The sequence below is a fragment of the Pseudophryne corroboree genome, chromosome 4, assembly GCF_028390025.1.
Source record: "Pseudophryne corroboree isolate aPseCor3 chromosome 4, aPseCor3.hap2, whole genome shotgun sequence".
NCBI classification, from domain to species: Eukaryota; Metazoa; Chordata; class Amphibia; order Anura; family Myobatrachidae; genus Pseudophryne; species Pseudophryne corroboree.
In genome coordinates this window covers 396,719,742-396,737,471 of record NC_086447.1, presented here as the reverse complement: position 1 = coordinate 396,737,471, position 17,730 = coordinate 396,719,742, and the positions used below count along the sequence as shown (strand labels likewise).

Genomic DNA, 17,730 nt, shown 5'->3' with positions numbered 1-17,730 from the left:
TCACCAGTAAATTCCAACAGGTATTTATTAATAACACCGTCTTTATGTCTCTGTGAGTTATTAATAAATACCTGTTGGAATTTACTGGTGAGTGCCTGCATACCCAAATTTCTATATACTGGCCTATGGGCCTTTGTGGAGCACCCCATCACTGATCTTATCAAGTCTGGAGTGTGGACTTTACCGTATTTATATATATATATTTTTATATATATAGTGATGCAGTCAGGCGGCATATATATATTCCAAGGAAGGCAGCGGCACTGCGCGATTTGTTGTGCTGAAAAATTGTATTAAAAGTTTCACAAGCATGGTTATGCTTGTGTAACGTTTAATACAAGTTTTTCATCACAACAAATCCTGATGGGGATGGGGGGGAGAATACACAGACTGCACACACTACACAACACATACATATACTATACATACACACATATATATATATATATATATATATAGTGCACACATACCTGGGGATACAGAGGGGAGATACTGCCAGCTAATTGTGACTTGTGAGGAGATAAGAGAGCTGCTGCTGTTGCTATGCATGTGCAGCAGCTACTACCACTCTCTCGCGGCTGGCTTGACGACTGCCAAGAGTTCGTGCTGTGATCTCGGGCACGATCGCAATCGCAGCTTTTCCCCAGTCATCGGGTTGGGGGAAGGAAGGGGTGGAACGAGCGCCAAGGCAGGAGGGGGAGGCGGTACAGGACTCAGACATGCGGCTCCACTACAGCCCCCACACGGCAGATCCGACCCAGAGTGAGCATGGAGTAGGTGTCTCGCGTTTCTCCCGCCCAGCGCAACACACATCCTCCTGGCTGTCATTCACTATTTCATCCCTCTCAGCGTTGCAGCTCCTCAAGTGACGCCGCCCATAGGCAGCTGCCTAAAGCTGCCTAGTGGTGGCGCCGGCCCTGTAAACATGTCTGATCTAGCACATTCAAAACTAGCATGTGAATGCTATGAGTGCCCAGACTGAAAACCCAGCATTTGGTCAAAGGACATTGCTCTGTGCTGGCGGATGTGGCAGTGATACACATTGCTGATGCCCGTGCACTTACGATCCCACAGACACCCCCCTGTATTAAACAAAAGGTTTAAAGGTACAGTTAGTACTTTTGTTTATTTTATGTCTCTTCTCTGCTAATTTTGGTCTGTGCTTCAGCCCGGGGGAGCAACCACCACTGGTTACTTCATGTAATCATGTTACTTTGTTGTCTTGTTTAGCCTGTTTTGTACTATTACTGTTTACTGCGTTGTGGAAATTTGTTGCGTCTTATAAATAAATGATAATAATAACAACTGTAATTTGATAGCGATAACTGAAGCTTATTAATAACTACTGCGTCTGATTGGTTGTAAATGTGACAAGCTATGTTTTGCCTGAATTTTTGTCTTACTTGCAACACAATGCGACAAAACTGCTTTTTGAGACTGCACTGAGTAATTTGATATGCAACACTTATATATCTGTGTGTGACAGAGTCTGAATCTGTATACAAAGTGATACAATGTAGCAGCCACGGCTTTTTTTAATGCAAAATTCCATTGTGGTTTGTATGCATATTCAGACTCATGAAGCAGTTTGTTGTATTACGCTGCAACTAAGATGCAAATTCGTCTGAAAAAGAGGCTACACTGCCGTGCGGCTCACCCATGCCAGGTGTCTCACACAGCATGGCGTATGGAGACTAGGTGTATCAGGACACATCTTTAATTCCATGTAATATTTTTTTCAACCCCCAGGTGTAACTACAGACTTTATATTGATTAGGGTTTTTCTATCATTGCTGTGGCAGAGCAGTCATCTACATATGTTAATGCAGAGATTTAAGGTTATATAAGGCTGTCTTTATATATAATAAGGATTATTGCAGTTAAATAATCTGTCAATACATTTGCTCTTTGGGCTTGTGAAGCAGCAAATGTAGACATTTAGCGTGTAGGCCATTGCATCAAGAAGTTTCTATTGTTTGGTTGCTTCCAACGATTAAATTGTTATGAATGATAGTGTGTTGTACTCTCTGATCCTGTAATGTACTGTATGTTACTGCTCTCCAAACTGATTTTGCCGGTTTCCATTGACATTGATTGCTGTGCAATACATAACAAAAGCAATGGTAATGCATTGGGTTGATAGGAGCTGGTAGCTGCTTGTATAGAACACTTGCCAGAGGTCTAGCTCAGCTAAGATCATTCCTGAGCCCCTGAATAAAGCAAACACAAACCTTGAGTCAGATGTGGTGGTATGCAATTACAAAAACATGACATCATAATTCACCCATACACGGTGTGGTGAAGTTATAGCAATTTACCTTTTGTATCAATAGGGTCATGTGCTTACTGCCTTCAATAGGGTCATGTGCTTACTGCCTTACAGACAGCAAAGCTGCTGTCTGCTTTACTTGACCATTTTCCTTATCTTAAAGATGTGTCCACTCAATGATCAGAACATAAATATAGTTTCTCTAACGTCCTTGAGGATGCTGGGACTCCGTAAGGACCATGGGGAATAGACGGGCTCCGCAGGAGATAGGGCACTTTAAGAAAGCTTTGGACTCTGGGTGTGCACTGGCTCCTCCCTCTATGCCCCTCCTCCAGACCTCAGTTTTACACTGTGCCCAGAGCAGGATGGGTGCACTGCAGAGAGCTCTCCTGAGTTCTCTGCCTAGAAGCATTTTTGTTTGGATTTTTTTCTACTTTTTCTCTTACGTCCTAGCGGATGCTGGGGACTCCGTAAGGACCATGGGGTATAGACGGGCTCCGCAGGAGATAGGGCACCTAAAAAGAACTTTGACTATGGGTGTGCACTGGCTCCTCCCTCTATGCCCCTCCTCCAGACCTCAGTTAGATTCTGTGCCCAGAGGAGAAAGGGTACAATGCAGAGAGCTCTCCAGAGTTTTCTGTTTTGAAGAATTTGTTAGGTTTTTTATTTTCAGGGAGTCCTGTTGGCAACAGGCTCCCTGCATCGTGGGACTGAGGAGAGAGAAGCAGAGCTGGCTTGTCAAGTTGGGCACTGTTTCTAAGGCTACTGGACACCATTAGCTCCAGAGGGAGTCGGAACACAGGTCTCACCTGGGGTTCGTCCCGGAGCTGCGCCGCCGTCCTCCTCACAGATGCCGAAGATAGAAGCCAGGTGAGTATGAGAAGGCAAAGAAGACATCAGGCGGCAGAAGACATCAGATCTTCATGAGGTAAGCGCGCAGTGGTATGTTGCGCGCCATTGCTCCCAGTACACGCACACAAGCAAGCACTGAAGGGTGCAGGGCACAGGGGGGGCGCCCTGGGCAGCAAGTTTCCTCATTTTTTGGCAATATAAAGCAGGATTAGGCTGTGGGACAGTAAATCCTAAAATCCCCCGCCATTTATTATATAGAATCACTGGGACCGAAGCCCGCCGTTGGGTGGGCGGGGCTTGATCCTCAGCACTAACCGGCGCCATTTTCTCCACAGAAACTGCATGAGGATACGCTGGCTCCCTGATCTCTCCCCTGCTGAACTTCACAGGCTGGAAAAAAGAGGAGGGGGCACTTTGGCGACGCAGTGAGTGGGAATTAAGGTTATATATATAAAAAGCGCTATCTGGTCATATATATTCCAGTGTTTTTAAGCGCTGGGTGTGTGCTGGCATACTCTCTCTCTGTCTCTCCTAAGGGCCTGGTTGGGGTTTTGTCCCCTTATAGGTTAATTCCTGTGTGTGTGGGGTGTCGGTACGTGTGTGTCGACATGTCTGAGGCGGAAGGCTTCTCCAAGGAGGAGGTGGAGCAAATGAGTGGTGTGTCCCCGTCGGTTGTGCCGACTCAGGATTGGATGGACATGTGGCATATGTTGAATGCAAGTGTGGCATCTTTACATAAAAGGCTTGATAATGCTGAATTAGGGGGGACATCAGGGGGTCAATCCTCGGATTGGACCGACTCACAGGGCCCGTCGGGGTCTCAAAAGCGTCCCTTAGCACAAGACACTACTACCGACACGGATTCTGATTCCAGTGTCGACTATGACGAAGTGAAATTGCACCCTAGGGTGACTAAAACCATTCAGTGTATGATTGTGGCAATAAGGGATGTGTTGCATATTGAGGATGAACCCTCTGTCCCCGACACAAGGGTACACATGTTTAAGGGAAAGAAACAGATTATTATTTTTCCTACATCTCATGAATTAAATGATTTCTTTGGAAAAGCTTGGGAGACTCCGGAAAAGAGACCGCAGATCCCCAAAAGAATTTATATGGCATACCACTTCCCTAAACAGGACAGGGAGATTTGGGAATCACCCCCCACTGTGGACAAGGCCCTGACGCGCTTGTCCAAGAAAGTGGCGCTACCGTCTCCTGACACAGCGGCCCTTAAGGACCCTGCAGATCGCAGGCAAGAAAATACCTTAAAGTGTATTTATTCTCATACGGGTGCTGTGCTAAGACCGACAATTGCGTCGGCATGGGTGTGTAGCGCAATTGCAGCTTGGACAGATGAGCTGACAGATCACTTTGATAATATGGATAAGGATACTATATTCTTAACTCTAGCCCATATAAAAGACGCAGTCTTATTTATGAGGGATGCTCAAAGGGACATTGGATTGCTAGCTTCTAGGGCCAATGCCATGTCTATCTCGGCGAGAAGATCCTTATGGACTCGCCAATGGACGGGTGATGCGGATTCCAATAAACATATGGAAGTACTACCCTATAAGGGAGATGTATTGTTTGGGGATGGGCTGACGGACCTGGTTTCCTAAGCTACAGCAGGTAAATCAAATTTTTTACCATATATTACCCAACAGCAAAAGAAAGTACCACCCTATCAGATGCAGTCCTTTCGGTCGCACAAGTCCAGAAGAGGTCGGGGATCCTCTTTCCTTGCCAGAGGTAAGGGCAGAGGCATAAGAGCACCTGCTTCGGCAGGTGCCCAGGAACAAAAGTCCTTCCCGGCTGCTCCAAAACCCACAGCATGACGCTGGGGCTCCCCTGAGGGAGTCCGCACCGGTGGGGGCACGTCTTCGACTTTTCAGTCAGGCCTGGGTCAGATCAGACCTGAATCCCTGGGTGTTGGTAATAGTTTCCCAGGGTTACAAACTGGAATTCGAGGAGGTGCCCCCGCGCCGATTTTTTCAAATCGGCCCTACCAGCTTCCACATCGGAAAGGGATGTAGTGTTAGCTGCAATTCAAACGCTGTGTATACAGCAAGTGATAATCAAGGTTCCCCTGCACCAGCAGGGAAGAGGTTACTACTCAACCCTCTTTGTGGTCCCGAAACCGGACGGTTCGGTCAAACCTATTTTGAATCTGAAATCCCTAAACCTGTACATAAAAAGATTCAAATTCAAAATGGAATCACTCAGAGCGATAATAGCCAACATGGAGGAGGGGGAGTTTATGGTGTCTCTGGACATAAAGGATGCGTACCTTCATGTCCCCATATATGCCCCCCATCAGGAATACCTGAGATTCGCTGTACAGGATTGTCATTACCAATTTCAGACGTTGCCGTTTGGACTTTCCACGGCCCCGAGGATTTTCACCAAGATAATGGCGGAAATGATGGTGGTCCTGCGCAAGCATGGAGTCACAATTATCCCATACTTGGACGATCTCCTGATAAAAGCGAGATCAAGAGAGAAATTGCTGAGCAGTGTGGCGCTCTCTCTGAGAGTGCTCCAGCAACACGGTTGGATTCTAAATCTACCGAAGTCACAGTTGATTCCGACAACTCGACTACCGTTCCTAGGTATGATACTGGATACGGAACAAATGAAGGTCTTCCTCCCAATAGAGAAAGCCCAGGACATCCAGAACATGGTCAGAGACCTGCTAAAACCGAAAAGGGTGTCAGTTCACCAATGCACCCGAGTTCTGGGAAAAATGGTGGCGGCCTACGAGGCCATTCCCTTCGGAAGGTTCCATGCAAGGACTTTTCAATGGGACCTTCTGGACAAGTGGTCCGGGTCCCATCTGCACTTACATAGGAAAATAACTCTGTACCCAGGAGCCAGAGTGTCTCTCCTGTGGTGCTTGCAAAGTGCTCACCTGCTGGAGGGTCGCAGGTTCGGAATTCAGGATTGGATCCTGGTTACCACGGACGCGAGCCTCCGAGGATGGGGAGCGGTCACACAAGGAAAACATTTTCAGGGACTTTGGTCAGACCAGGAGTCCTGTCTACACATCAATGTGTTGGAACTCAGGGCCATTTACAACGGCCTTCGACAAGCGGAGAGACTTCTTCGAAACCTACCGGTTCTGATTCAATCAGACAATGTCACAGCAGTGGCTCATGTGAATCGCCAAGGCGGGACAAGAAGCAGAGTCGCGATGGCGGAAGCCACCAGGATTCTTCGCTGGGCGGAAAATCATGTAAGCGCTCTGTCGGCTGTCTTCATTCCGGGAGTGGACAACTGGGAAGCAGACTTCCTCAGCAGACACGATCTCCATCCAGGAGAGTGGGGACTTCATCAAGAAGTCTGTGCAGACATAACACATCTTTGGGGAACTCCTCAAATAGACATGATGGCGTCACGCCTCAACAAAAAACTTCGGGGGTATTGTGCCAGGTCTCGGGACCCTCAGGCAGTGGCTGTAGACGCTCTAATAACACCGTGGGTGTTCAAATTGGTCTACGTTTTTCCTCCTCTTCCTCTCATCACAAAAGTGTTGAGGATCATAAGGCAAAGAAGAGTACAGACGATACTCGTTGTCCCAGACTGGCCTCGAAGGGCCTGGTACTCAGATCTACAAGAGATGCTCACAGGAGATCCCTGGCCTCTTCCTCTGAGGGAAGACCTGTTGCAACAGGGGCCCTGTGTATTTCAAGATTTACCGCGGTTACGTTTGACGGCATGGCGGTTGAACGCTGAATCCTAGCGAAAAAGGGGATTCCGGAAGAGGTCATCCCTACTTTAATAAAGGCTAGGAACGAGGTGACGGGTAAGCATTATCACCGTATCTGGCGAACGTATGTGTCTTGGTGTGAAACCAAGAATGCACCTACGGAAGATTTTCATCTGGGTCGTTTTCTCCACTTCCAACAGACAGGAGTGGATATGGCCCTGAAATTAGGCTCTGTTAAGATACAGATTTCGGCCCTCTCGATTTTCTTTCACAAGGAGTTGGCTTCTCTTCCAGAAGTCCAGACGTTTGTAAAGGGAGTGCTGCACATCCAGCCTCCTTTTGTGCCTCCAGTGGCACCGTGGGTCCTCAACGTGGTGTTGCAGTTCCTAAAATCACACTGGTTTGAACCGCTTAACAAGGTTGAGTTGAAATTTCTTACTTGGAAGGTGGTCATGTTGTTGGCCTTGGCATCAGCAAAGCGAGTGTCAGAATTGGCGGCTTTGTCACACAAGAGCCCCCACTTGATTTTTCATGTGGATCGAGCTGAATTGAGGACACGTCCGCAATTTTTGCCTAAGGTGGTTTCTTCATTCCATGTGAATCAACCTATTGTGGTGCCCGTGGCTACAAGTGACCTGGAGGATTCCAGATCCCTGGACGTAGTCAGGGCCTTAAAGATTTATGTAGCCAGGACGGCTAGAATTAGGAAAACAGAGGCTCTGTTTGTCCTGTATGCTGCCAATAAGATTGGCGCACCTGCTTCGAAGCAGACTATTGCTCGCTGGATCTGTAATACGATTCAGCAGGCTCATTCTACGGCTGGCTTGCCGGTACCAAATTCGGTTAAGGCCCATTCCACTAGGAAGGTGGGCTCTTCTTGGGCGGCTGCCCGAGGCGTCTCGGCATTACAACTTTGCCGAGCGGCGACTTGGTCGGGGTCAAACACTTTTGCTAAATTCTACAAGTTTGATACCCTGGCTGATGAGGATCTAGCGTTTGCTCAGTCGGTGCTGCAGAGTCATACGCACTCTCCCGCCCGATTGGATGCTTTGGTATAAACCCCATGGTCCTTACGGAGTCCCCAGCATCCTCTAGGACGTAAGAGAAAATAAGATTTTAAACCTACCGGTAAATCTGTTTCTCCTAGTCCGTAGAGGATGCTGGGCGCCCGTCCCAGTGCGGAAACTCTGCAAGACTTGTATATAGTTGTTGCTTAAATAAGAGTTATGTTACAGTTGACATCGGTCTTGGACCGTTGCTGTTATTGTTCATACAGTTAACTGGTTTTGTATGATCCAGGTTACGTGGTATGCTTGGTGTGGGCTGGTTTGAATCTTGCCCTTGGATTTCTAAATCATGCCTTGTAGTGTCCATCTCCTCTGGGCACAGTTCTCTAACTGAGGTCTGGAGGAGGGGCATAGAGGGAGGAGCCAGTGCACACCCATAGTCAAAGTTCTTTTTAGGTGCCCTATCTCCTGCGGAGCCCGTCTATACCCCATGGTCCTTACGGAGTCCCCAGCATCCTCTACGGACTAGGAGAAATAGATTTACCGGTAGGTTTAAAATCTTATTTTTACAGGGAGCACTGCTGGCAACAGTCTCCCTGCATCGAGGGACTGAGGAGAGGGGGGCAGACCTTCTTGTCTAAGATAGGCTCTGCTTCCTCGGCTACTGGACACCATTAGCTCCAGAGGGGGTGAACACAGGTTCTTACTGGGCGTCCACCCCCAGAGCCGCGCCGCCGTTCTCCTCACAGAGCCAGAAGAACCGAAGTCAGAAGACGTCAGGCGGCAGAAGCCTTCAGCTTCACTGAGGTAACGCACAGCACTGCAGCTGTGCGTCATTGCTCCCATACACCTCACATACTCCGGTCACTGTAAGGGTGCAAGGCGCAGGGGGAGGCGCCCTGGGCAGCAATATAACACCTCTATTATGGCAAAAGACAATATACATGTACAGGTGGGCACTGTACATGTATATAAAAGAGCCCCCGCCATATTTTAGTAAGTTTGAGCGGGACAGAAGGCCGCCGCCGAGGGGGCGGGGCTTCTCCCTCAGCACTCACCAGCGCCATTTTCTCTCCACAGCACCGCTGAGAGGAAGCTCCCTGGACTCTCCCCTGCTTACACACGGTGAAGGGGTGTTTAAAAGAGAGGGGGGGCACATAATTGGCGGATAACATATTATACAGCGCGGCTGGGGGAAAAACATTTTGTGTTGGTCTCCAGGGTCATTGCTCTGGGGTGTGTGCAGGCATACTCTCTCTCTGTCTCTCCAAAGGGCCTTGTAGGGGATACTGTCTTCAGAAAAGAGGTTCCCTGTGTGTGTGAAGTGTGTCGGTACGCGTGTGTCGACATGTTTGACGAGGAAGGCTCGCTTAATGTGGAGGGGGAGTGCTTGAATGTCAGGTCGCCGTCGGCAACACCGACACCGGAATGGGTGGATATGCTGAATGTCTTGAATGCAAATGTCAATCTATTGCATAAAAGGTTAGACAAGGCTGAAGCTAGGGATCAGTCAGGTAGCCAGTCCATGCCTGTCCCTGTGGCGCCAGGCTCTTCAGGGTCTCAGAAGCGCACCATATCCCAGATCGATGACACAGATACCGACACGGATACTGACTCTAGTGTCGACTATGAAGATGCAAAATTACAGCCGAGGGTGGCAAAAGGTATTCTGTACATGATTATTGCCATTAAAGAGGTTTTGCATATTACTGAGGAACCCCCTGTCCCTGACACGAGAGTACACATGTATAAAGGGAAAAAGCCTGAAGTCACCTTTCCGTCCTCATTTGAACTGAGTGAATTCTGCGAAAAGGCTTGGGAATCTCCGGATAGGAGACCACAAGTTCCCAAAAGGATTCTTATGGCGTATCCTTTTCCACAAACGGATAGGATACGATGGGAATCTTTGCCTAAAGTAGATAAGGCGCTGACACGCTTGTCCAAAAAGGTGGCACTGCCTTCTCAGGATACGGCTTCCCTCAAGGATCCTGCTGATCGCAGGCAGGAAATTACCATGAAGCACATTTACACTCATTCAGGTACTATTGTTAGACCGGCTATGGCGTCGGCCTGGGTTTGTAGTGCGGTTGTGGCATGGGCAGATTCCTTATCTGCGGAGATTGACACCTTAGATAGGGATGCCATTCAAATGACCATAGAGCATATCAGAGATGCTGCCTTGTATATGAGAGATGCTCAGAGAGACATTTGTTTATTAAGCTCCAGAATAAATGCTATGTCTATTTCTGCTAGGCGGCTCTTGTGGACCCGACAGTGGACGGGAGACGCCGATTCAAAGCGGCATATGGAGTCCTTGCCTTACAAAGGGGAGGAGTTGTTTGGAGACGGCCTCTCGGACCTTGTCTCTACTGCTACGGCTGGTAAGTCGAATTTCTTACCTTATGTCCCCCCGCAGCATACAAAAAAGGCACCTCATTATCAAATGCAGTCCTTTCGTTCCAATAAAAGCAAGAAGGTACAGGGATCGTCCTTTGTTGCCAGAGTGTAAGGCTAGTTCCCAAGAGCAGAAGTCCTCCCCTGCGTCTGCAAAGTCCACCGCATGACGCTGGGGCTTCTCGGGGGAAGGCAGATCTAGTGGGGGCTCGTCTTCACTTTTTCAGCCACGTCTGGGTTCACTCGCAGGTGGATCCCTGGGCATTAGAGATTGTTTCTCAAGGATACAGGCTGGAATTCGAAGACATGCCTCCTCGCCGGTTTTTCAAATCGGCTCTGCCGGCTTCCCCGTCAGAGAGGGAGCTAGTGTTGGCAGCAATCCAAAAATTGTATATTCAACAGGTGATTGTCACAGTTCCTCATCTCCAGCAAGGAGAGGGATATTACTCAACCCTGTTTGTGGTCCCAAAACAGGACGTTTCGGGCAGGCCCATTTTAAACCTAAAATCCCTGAACCTGTACTTGAAGAGGTTCAAGTTCAAAATGGAATCACTCAGGGCGGTCATCGCCAGCCTGGAGGGGGGGGATTGGATGGTGTCCCTGGACAAAAAGGATGCTTACCTTCATGTTCCGGTATTCCCCCCCCTCATCAGGCGTTCCTGAGATTTGCAGTGCAGGACTGTCACTACCAATTTCAGACGTTGCCGTTTGGGCTTTCCACGGCCCCGAGAATTTTCACCAAGGTAATGGCGGAAATGATGGTGCTCCTGCGCAGGCAGGGGGTCACAATTATCCCATACTTGGACGATCTCCTCATAAAGGCGAGATCTCGGGAGAAGTTGCTGGACAGCGTGTCTCTGTCCATGAAGACGTTGCAGTTACACGGCTGGATTCTCAATATACCGAAGTCCCAGCTAGTCCCTACAACCCGTCTAACTTTTTTGGGCCTGATTCTAGACACAGACCAGAAAAAGGTTTTCTTCCGGTCGAAAAGGTTCAGGAGCTCATAGTCCTGGTCAGGAACCTATTAAAACCAAAACAGGTTTCAGTGCATCATTGCACGCGGGTCCTGGGGAAGATGGTGGCTTCATACGAGGCCATCCCTTTCGGCAGGTTCCATGCAAGGATTTTTCAATGGGACCTCTTGGACAAGTGGTCCAGGTCCCATTTACAAATGCTTCGAAGGATCACCCTGTCTCCCAGGACCAGGGTATCTCTCCTGTGGTGGCTGCACAGTGCTCACCTACTAGAGGGTCGCAGGTTCGGCATTCAGGACTGGGTCCTGGTGACCACGGACGCAAACCTCCGAGGCTGGGGAGCAGTCACACTGGGAAGAAATTTCCAAGGTCTCTGGTCAAATCTAGAGACTTGTCTCCACATCAACGTCCTGGAGTTGAGGGCCATATACAACGCCCTGCGTCAAGCGGAGGAATTGCTTCGGGAAAAACCGGTTCCGATTCAGTCAGACAATGTCACGGCAGTGGCTCATATAAACCGCCAAGGCGGAACAAGGAGCAGAGTGGCCATGGCAAAAGCGACCAGGATTCTACGCTGGGCGGAAGGCCATGTAAGCGCGCTATCAGCAGTGTTCATCCCGGGGGTGGAGAACTGGGAGGCGGACTTCCTCAGCAGGCACGACCTGCATCCGGGAGAGTGGGGACTTCATCAAGAAGTCTTCGCACAGATCACGGGTCGGTGGGGACTTCCTCAAATAGACATGATGGCATCCCGTCTCAACAAAAAGCTAAAGCGGTATTGCGCCAGGTCAAGGGACCCTCAGGTGGCAGCGGTAGACGCTCTGGTGACACCTTGGGTGTTCAGATCGGTCTATGTGTTTCCTCCTCTTCCTCTCATACCCAAAGTGTTGAGAATAATAAGAATAAGCAGGGTCAGAACAATCCTCATTGTTCCAGATTGGCCACGGAGGACTTGGTATCCGGAACTGCAAGAGTTGCTCACAGAAGATCCGTGGCCTCTTCCTCTAAGGCAGGACCTGCTGCGGCAGGGGCCCTGTCTGTTCCAAGACTTACCGCGGCTGCGTTTGACGGCATGGCGGTTTAACGCCGGATCCTAGCGGAAAAAGGGATTCTGGAGGAGGTCATTTCTACCCTAATCAAGGCTAGGAAAGACGTGACGTTAAAACATTATCACCGTATATGGCGAAAATATGTTTCTTGGTGTGAGGCCGGAGCTGCTCCTACGGAGGAGTTCCATTTGGGCCGTCTACTTCACTTCCTTCAAACAGGAGTGACTTTGGGCCTAAAATTAGGGTCCATAAAGGTCCAAATTTCGGCCTTATCCATTTTCTTTCAAAGAGAATTAGCCTCTCTTGCTGAAGTACAGACTTTTGTGAAGGGTGTGCTGCATATTCAGCCTCCCTTTGTGCCTCCGGTGGCGCCTTGGGATCTTAACGTGGTGTTACGTTTCCTCAAGTCACCTTGGTTTGAACCACTCAAAACTGTGGAGTTGAAATACCTCACGTGGAAAGTGGTCATGTTGTTGGCATTGGCTTCGGCAAAACGTGTTTCAGAATTGGCGGCTTTATCACATAAAAGCCCATACTTGGTTTTTCACGTGGATAGGGCAGAGTTGAGGACTCGTTCTCACTTTCTGCCTTCCAAAAGTGGTCTCATCTTTTCATGTGAACCAACCTATTGTCATGCCTGTGGCTTCACGGGACTTGGAGGATTCCGAGTCCCTGGATGTGGTCAGGGCTTTGAAGATTTATGTGACCAGAACGGCTAGAATCAGGAAGACTGAAGCTCTGTTTGTTCTGTATGCGGCCAACAAGGTTGGCGCTCCTGCTTCAAAGCAGACTATTGCTCACTGGATCTGTAATACGATTCAGCAGGCGCATTCTACGGCAGGTTTGCCATTGCCTAAATCGGTTAAGGCCCATTCCACTAGGAAAGTGGGCTCTTCTTGGGCGGCTGCTCGAGGGGTCTCGGCATTACAGTTGTGCCGAGCAGCTACTTGGTCGGGGTCTAACACCTTTGCAAAGTTCTTTAAGTTTGATACCCTGGCTGAGGAGGACCTCCTGTTTGCTCAATCGGTGCTGCAGAGTCATCCGCACTCTCCCGCCCGTTTGGGAGCTTTGGTATAATCCCCATGGTCCTTACGGAGTCCCAGCATCCTCAAGGACATTAGAGAAAATAAGATTTTACTTACCGGTAAATCTATTTCTCGTAGTCCGTAGAGGATGCTGGGCGCCCGTCCCAAGTGCGGACTTTTTCTGCAAGACTTGTATATAGTTGTTGCTTACATAAGGGTTATGTTATAGTTTATCGGTTGAACCGAGGCTATGTTGTTGTTCATACTGTTAACTGGGTAGTGTATCACAAGTTATACGGTGTGATTGGTGTGGCTGGTATGGATCTCGCCCTTAGATTTACAAAAATCCTTCCTCGTACTGTCCATCTCCTCTGGGCACAGTTTCCCTAACTGAGGTCTGGAGGAGGGGCATAGAGGGAGGAGCCAGTGCACACCCAGAGTCCAAAGCTTTCTTAAAGTGCCCTATCTCCTGCGGAGCCCGTCTATTCCTCATGGTCCTTACGGAGTCCCAGCATCCTCTACGGACTACGAGAAATAGATTTACCGGTAAGTAAAATCTTATTTTTTCGTTTTCTGTATAGTCAGTTCCTCATACAATAATGCTTTCCCAGATGGAAATAATACTTACTGTTTATTCACATAAAGTATTTCTTATCAAAGATGTTGTAATTTTTTCCCTCAGTATTTTTTTTTACAGTATGCCACAGCTTTTTAACCCCTTCACTGCAGACGGGTGGGTCTTATCGTCCACATATAACTGAAAACTGTGGATGACGAGTCCGACTCATCGTCCGTAGCAACAGGAGCCAAAAAAAAGCAGACTAGTTGTCCCCAGATAAAAGGGGAGTACTCGTGTCAAGGCAGTGAAGTGCATACAGGTGAATTGCTGCACATAAGGGATGCTGCACATTCAGAGATGTATACAGTGATGATATGTATGGAGTACATAGTGTTCACTCTAGGCTGTTTTAGCAGGGCGCCGCGCCCTGCCCGTTTTTTAACAGGCAAAACCCGCCCTGCCCCTTTTGCGGCGCCCTGCTAGAACAGCCGCCCGCTCCCTGCCCTCCCGGCGTGTATAGATGCCGTGCGCATGCGCGCGGCATCCATTCACGCATTGGGAGAGGGCTGGGGGAAGCCCAGCACCAACGGAGGTGCTGGGCACGCCCCCAACAGTGACGTCGCCGGCCACAGACGCTCTTTATAGTAGCGTCTGTGGGCCGCACCGCCCCCTAAAATGACGGAGGCGTGGTCACGCCCCTAATTTGCGTGGCCGCGCCCCCATTTCGGACGCGCGCGTGTGCCCCCAGAGTCCGGCGCCCTGCCCCTTTTCACTCCTAGAGTGAACACTAAGTACATAGATCATTGGCCAACTGTGCTTGTGTCACGGTCGTACTGCACAAGTGCCAAGGTACCTTAGCAATGTCACTTGCAGTGAGGATTTTTTTGCAAAGTGATTGACAGTCAGGGACCATTTGGGGGGAGTAACGGGGAGTGGTGGCCCACAAAACAGTCGTAATACTGGAGCGCCTTTGATCACCATTGGGACACATACATAACTGTATGGCAGTTGAATTTTCATACATTGGAGACAGTGACAGTGATCTGCTGTATGCTTTTTATTTCTGAGTCAATAATCGTGATTATTAATGATTTTGTAGACCAGTTTTCTCCATGCTTAGTTGATTTGCAAGTAATCTGGTTCTGAATACTACCTACTAATCCCTGTTTATTTCCATAAAAGTCCATGTCTGCAACAAGAGAAAAATAATCCCATCCTGGTCTCCAATAATGAAATAGCATCAGCATTTGAAAGATAGGAGTCCCTCTTTCAAATGATGTGGTGCCCTAGTAGATATTGTCTGGTGATCACCTTACAGTATTACTCTATGCTATGGAAAACATTACGCTTTCCATGTTGTAAGGGAGAGCACATTATGCCCTATCTCCCCTAGACTGGACCCCATTGTATATGTGGGGCACACAAATTTGAAAAAGGGGAGCTATTATATGGTAACCACCTGTGATAGCCACACATATCACCCTGGTTAGATCTCCCCCATCATCTGTCATATAAAAAAAATCATTTGTTTCTAGTTTTCTAGTTTTTTTCTAGTTTTCTCATTTTAAAAATGGTAGGCCTTGTTGGGCTTCCATATTATTCTTTCACATTGTGTTTAAATTGAGATGGTTAAAATAGGCAAAGGAGAAAATAAATTTATTATCGTTTTCAAATGATTTTGTTATGAAACCCTACAAGTAGAATCACACTTTTTGCTGTTTTGTTTTTGCTATTTTAGTGCAGTGCTGGTGCTGAAGCCAGGACTGTGAAATACTTATTTGTGGTGTTTATTTAAAAAAAATAACATCTAGATCACTTTCTTGAAATTGCTAATATGATTTTTGTTTTTGGCTATTTTGATTCAGTTTAGCGAATTTTATACATGTTAGAAGTACCAAAAGACCAATGCTTTTTATTTGATTAATGGTTAGCATTACTGCCTCACAGCACTGAGGTCATGGGGTCGATTCCCACCATGACCCTAACTGTGTGGAGTTTCTATATCCTCCCCGTGCTTGCATGGATTTCCTCCAGGTGCTCCGGTTTCCTCCCACAATCCAAAAATATACTGGTAGGTTAATTGGATCCTGACAGAAAAATAACCGTAATGTGAATGCCTGTGCGTGTACATGTGGTAGGGAATATAGATTGTAAGCTCCACTGGGGCAGGGCTGATGTGAATGGCTAAAATATTGTCTGCAAAGTGCTGCGGAATATGTGTGCATCATATAAATAACTGATATTAATAATAATATTGATGTTGGAATGTGATGAGCAACAAACATTGAAAAATGGGCTCAGCAATGGGGCAGCTAAACTTCAAACTTTATTTTATTTTTTATTTTTTTAAATGAACCATGAAGGTAAAATAAAAATATAATTGTTCAGTATTGCACTGTAAGTCTGTTTGAGAGAACTATATAATATTTCAGTTCATTGTTCTAGTCTTGTGGGAAACTGTGACCAGTCCTCTTGTACAGTATGATAGTGAGGGTTTGGCTACATGGTATAAAGCAGTGATGGCTAACCTTGACACTCCAGCTGTTGTTGAAGTACACATCCCAGCATGCCCTGCATCAGTTTTAGCATGGCCAAATAGCAAAACTGTAGCAGGGCATGCTGGGATATGTAGTTCAACAACAGCTGGAGTGTCAAGGTTAGCCATCACTGGTATAAAGCAATGTCATTATGAAGAGAATGGGTTTTGAAGCCCAAAACTTCTGCCTTTTCAAGATGTTATACTCGTTCTCTGCTCTACTTTAATAAGTTAGCTCTAGATGAGCATGTTTTGATTTTACAATTCACTGACATGTGGAATTACTTATTTCAGTATATCTGCTTAGGTGTGATCAACCTGCAGTGCAAATGATGGGGACTGCAGAAAGTGTTGGCCAGATGCAAACTTATTAGTTCACAGCTAAGTGAAAACCGTTATATTCATCTTATATTCGCTATATTCGTCACCTATTCATCCATAGAAACTGTTATATGCTATTGTGGCAACATGGTGGTGCAGCGGTTAGCACTGTTGCATCATAGCACCTAGGGTCAAGAGCTTGATTCCCGAACAGGAAATTGGATTTGGAGCTTGTATGGTCTCACCATGTTTGCATAGGAGTACACTCCATAAACATACTGTTAGGCCAACTGGCTGCTGAATATAATGTTCCCTAGTTCGTTATTTGTATGTGTGTGTGCTTGGTGGTTAGGGAATTTAGATTGTAAGCTCCAATGGGGTAGAGGCTTATATATCTGACATATATTTATTGCACAATGCTGTCAAATTGGTGGCACTATATAAATAAATGAAAATTATATTTAATAACACATGAAACTAACTATTTTATAAACATAAATTGCCTTTTATTATTGATACATTTTTTTCTTTTCTTTTTTTGCTGTATAGACTTTCCAGAAGGAAGAAATTGAGCCCCTCCAAGCTCGTCTGCAAGAGGTGAACTGGTTGGGTCAGGGGCTTATTCAAAGTGCTGCTAAAAACACCAGCACCCAGAGCCTGGAGCGTGGTCTAGAGGAGGCAAACACAAGGTGGAATACCCTAAATAAGAAGGTACAAATATTTTATTCTAGCTCCCTCTGTTTGAGTTGTTACCTTTTTACATACATATGCGTGATTAAAGAAAATGTCTCTATGTTTAGGTTGCTCAGCGTGCAGCTCAGCTACAAGAAGCCCTTCTCCACTGTGGCAGGTTTCAAGATGCCATTGAGTCTATATTGAGCTGGCTGACTGACACAGAGGAGCTTGTGGCCAATCAGAAGTCACCATCTGCTGAATTCAAAGTGGTGAAGGCTCAGATTCAGGAACAAAAGGTACATTTCCAATGTTAGTTCTTTGCAGTGATGGTTTGGGGGTATGCATTTATACATA

At 47.2% G+C, this 17,730-nt stretch overlaps 1 protein-coding gene across 1 annotated transcript in view; it reads left to right on the top strand.

The window, feature by feature from the left end:
* The window catches only part of DST (dystonin), a 1,076,884-nt gene that overhangs the window by 897,847 nt on the left and 161,307 nt on the right, over positions 1 to 17,730 (top strand). Inside the window, exons 56-57 of the mRNA XM_063919308.1 lie at positions 17,251 to 17,412; positions 17,502 to 17,672. Of these exons, the coding sequence (XP_063775378.1) occupies positions 17,251 to 17,412; positions 17,502 to 17,672 (333 nt within the window). The remainder of the gene's footprint in view (positions 1 to 17,250; positions 17,413 to 17,501; positions 17,673 to 17,730) is intronic.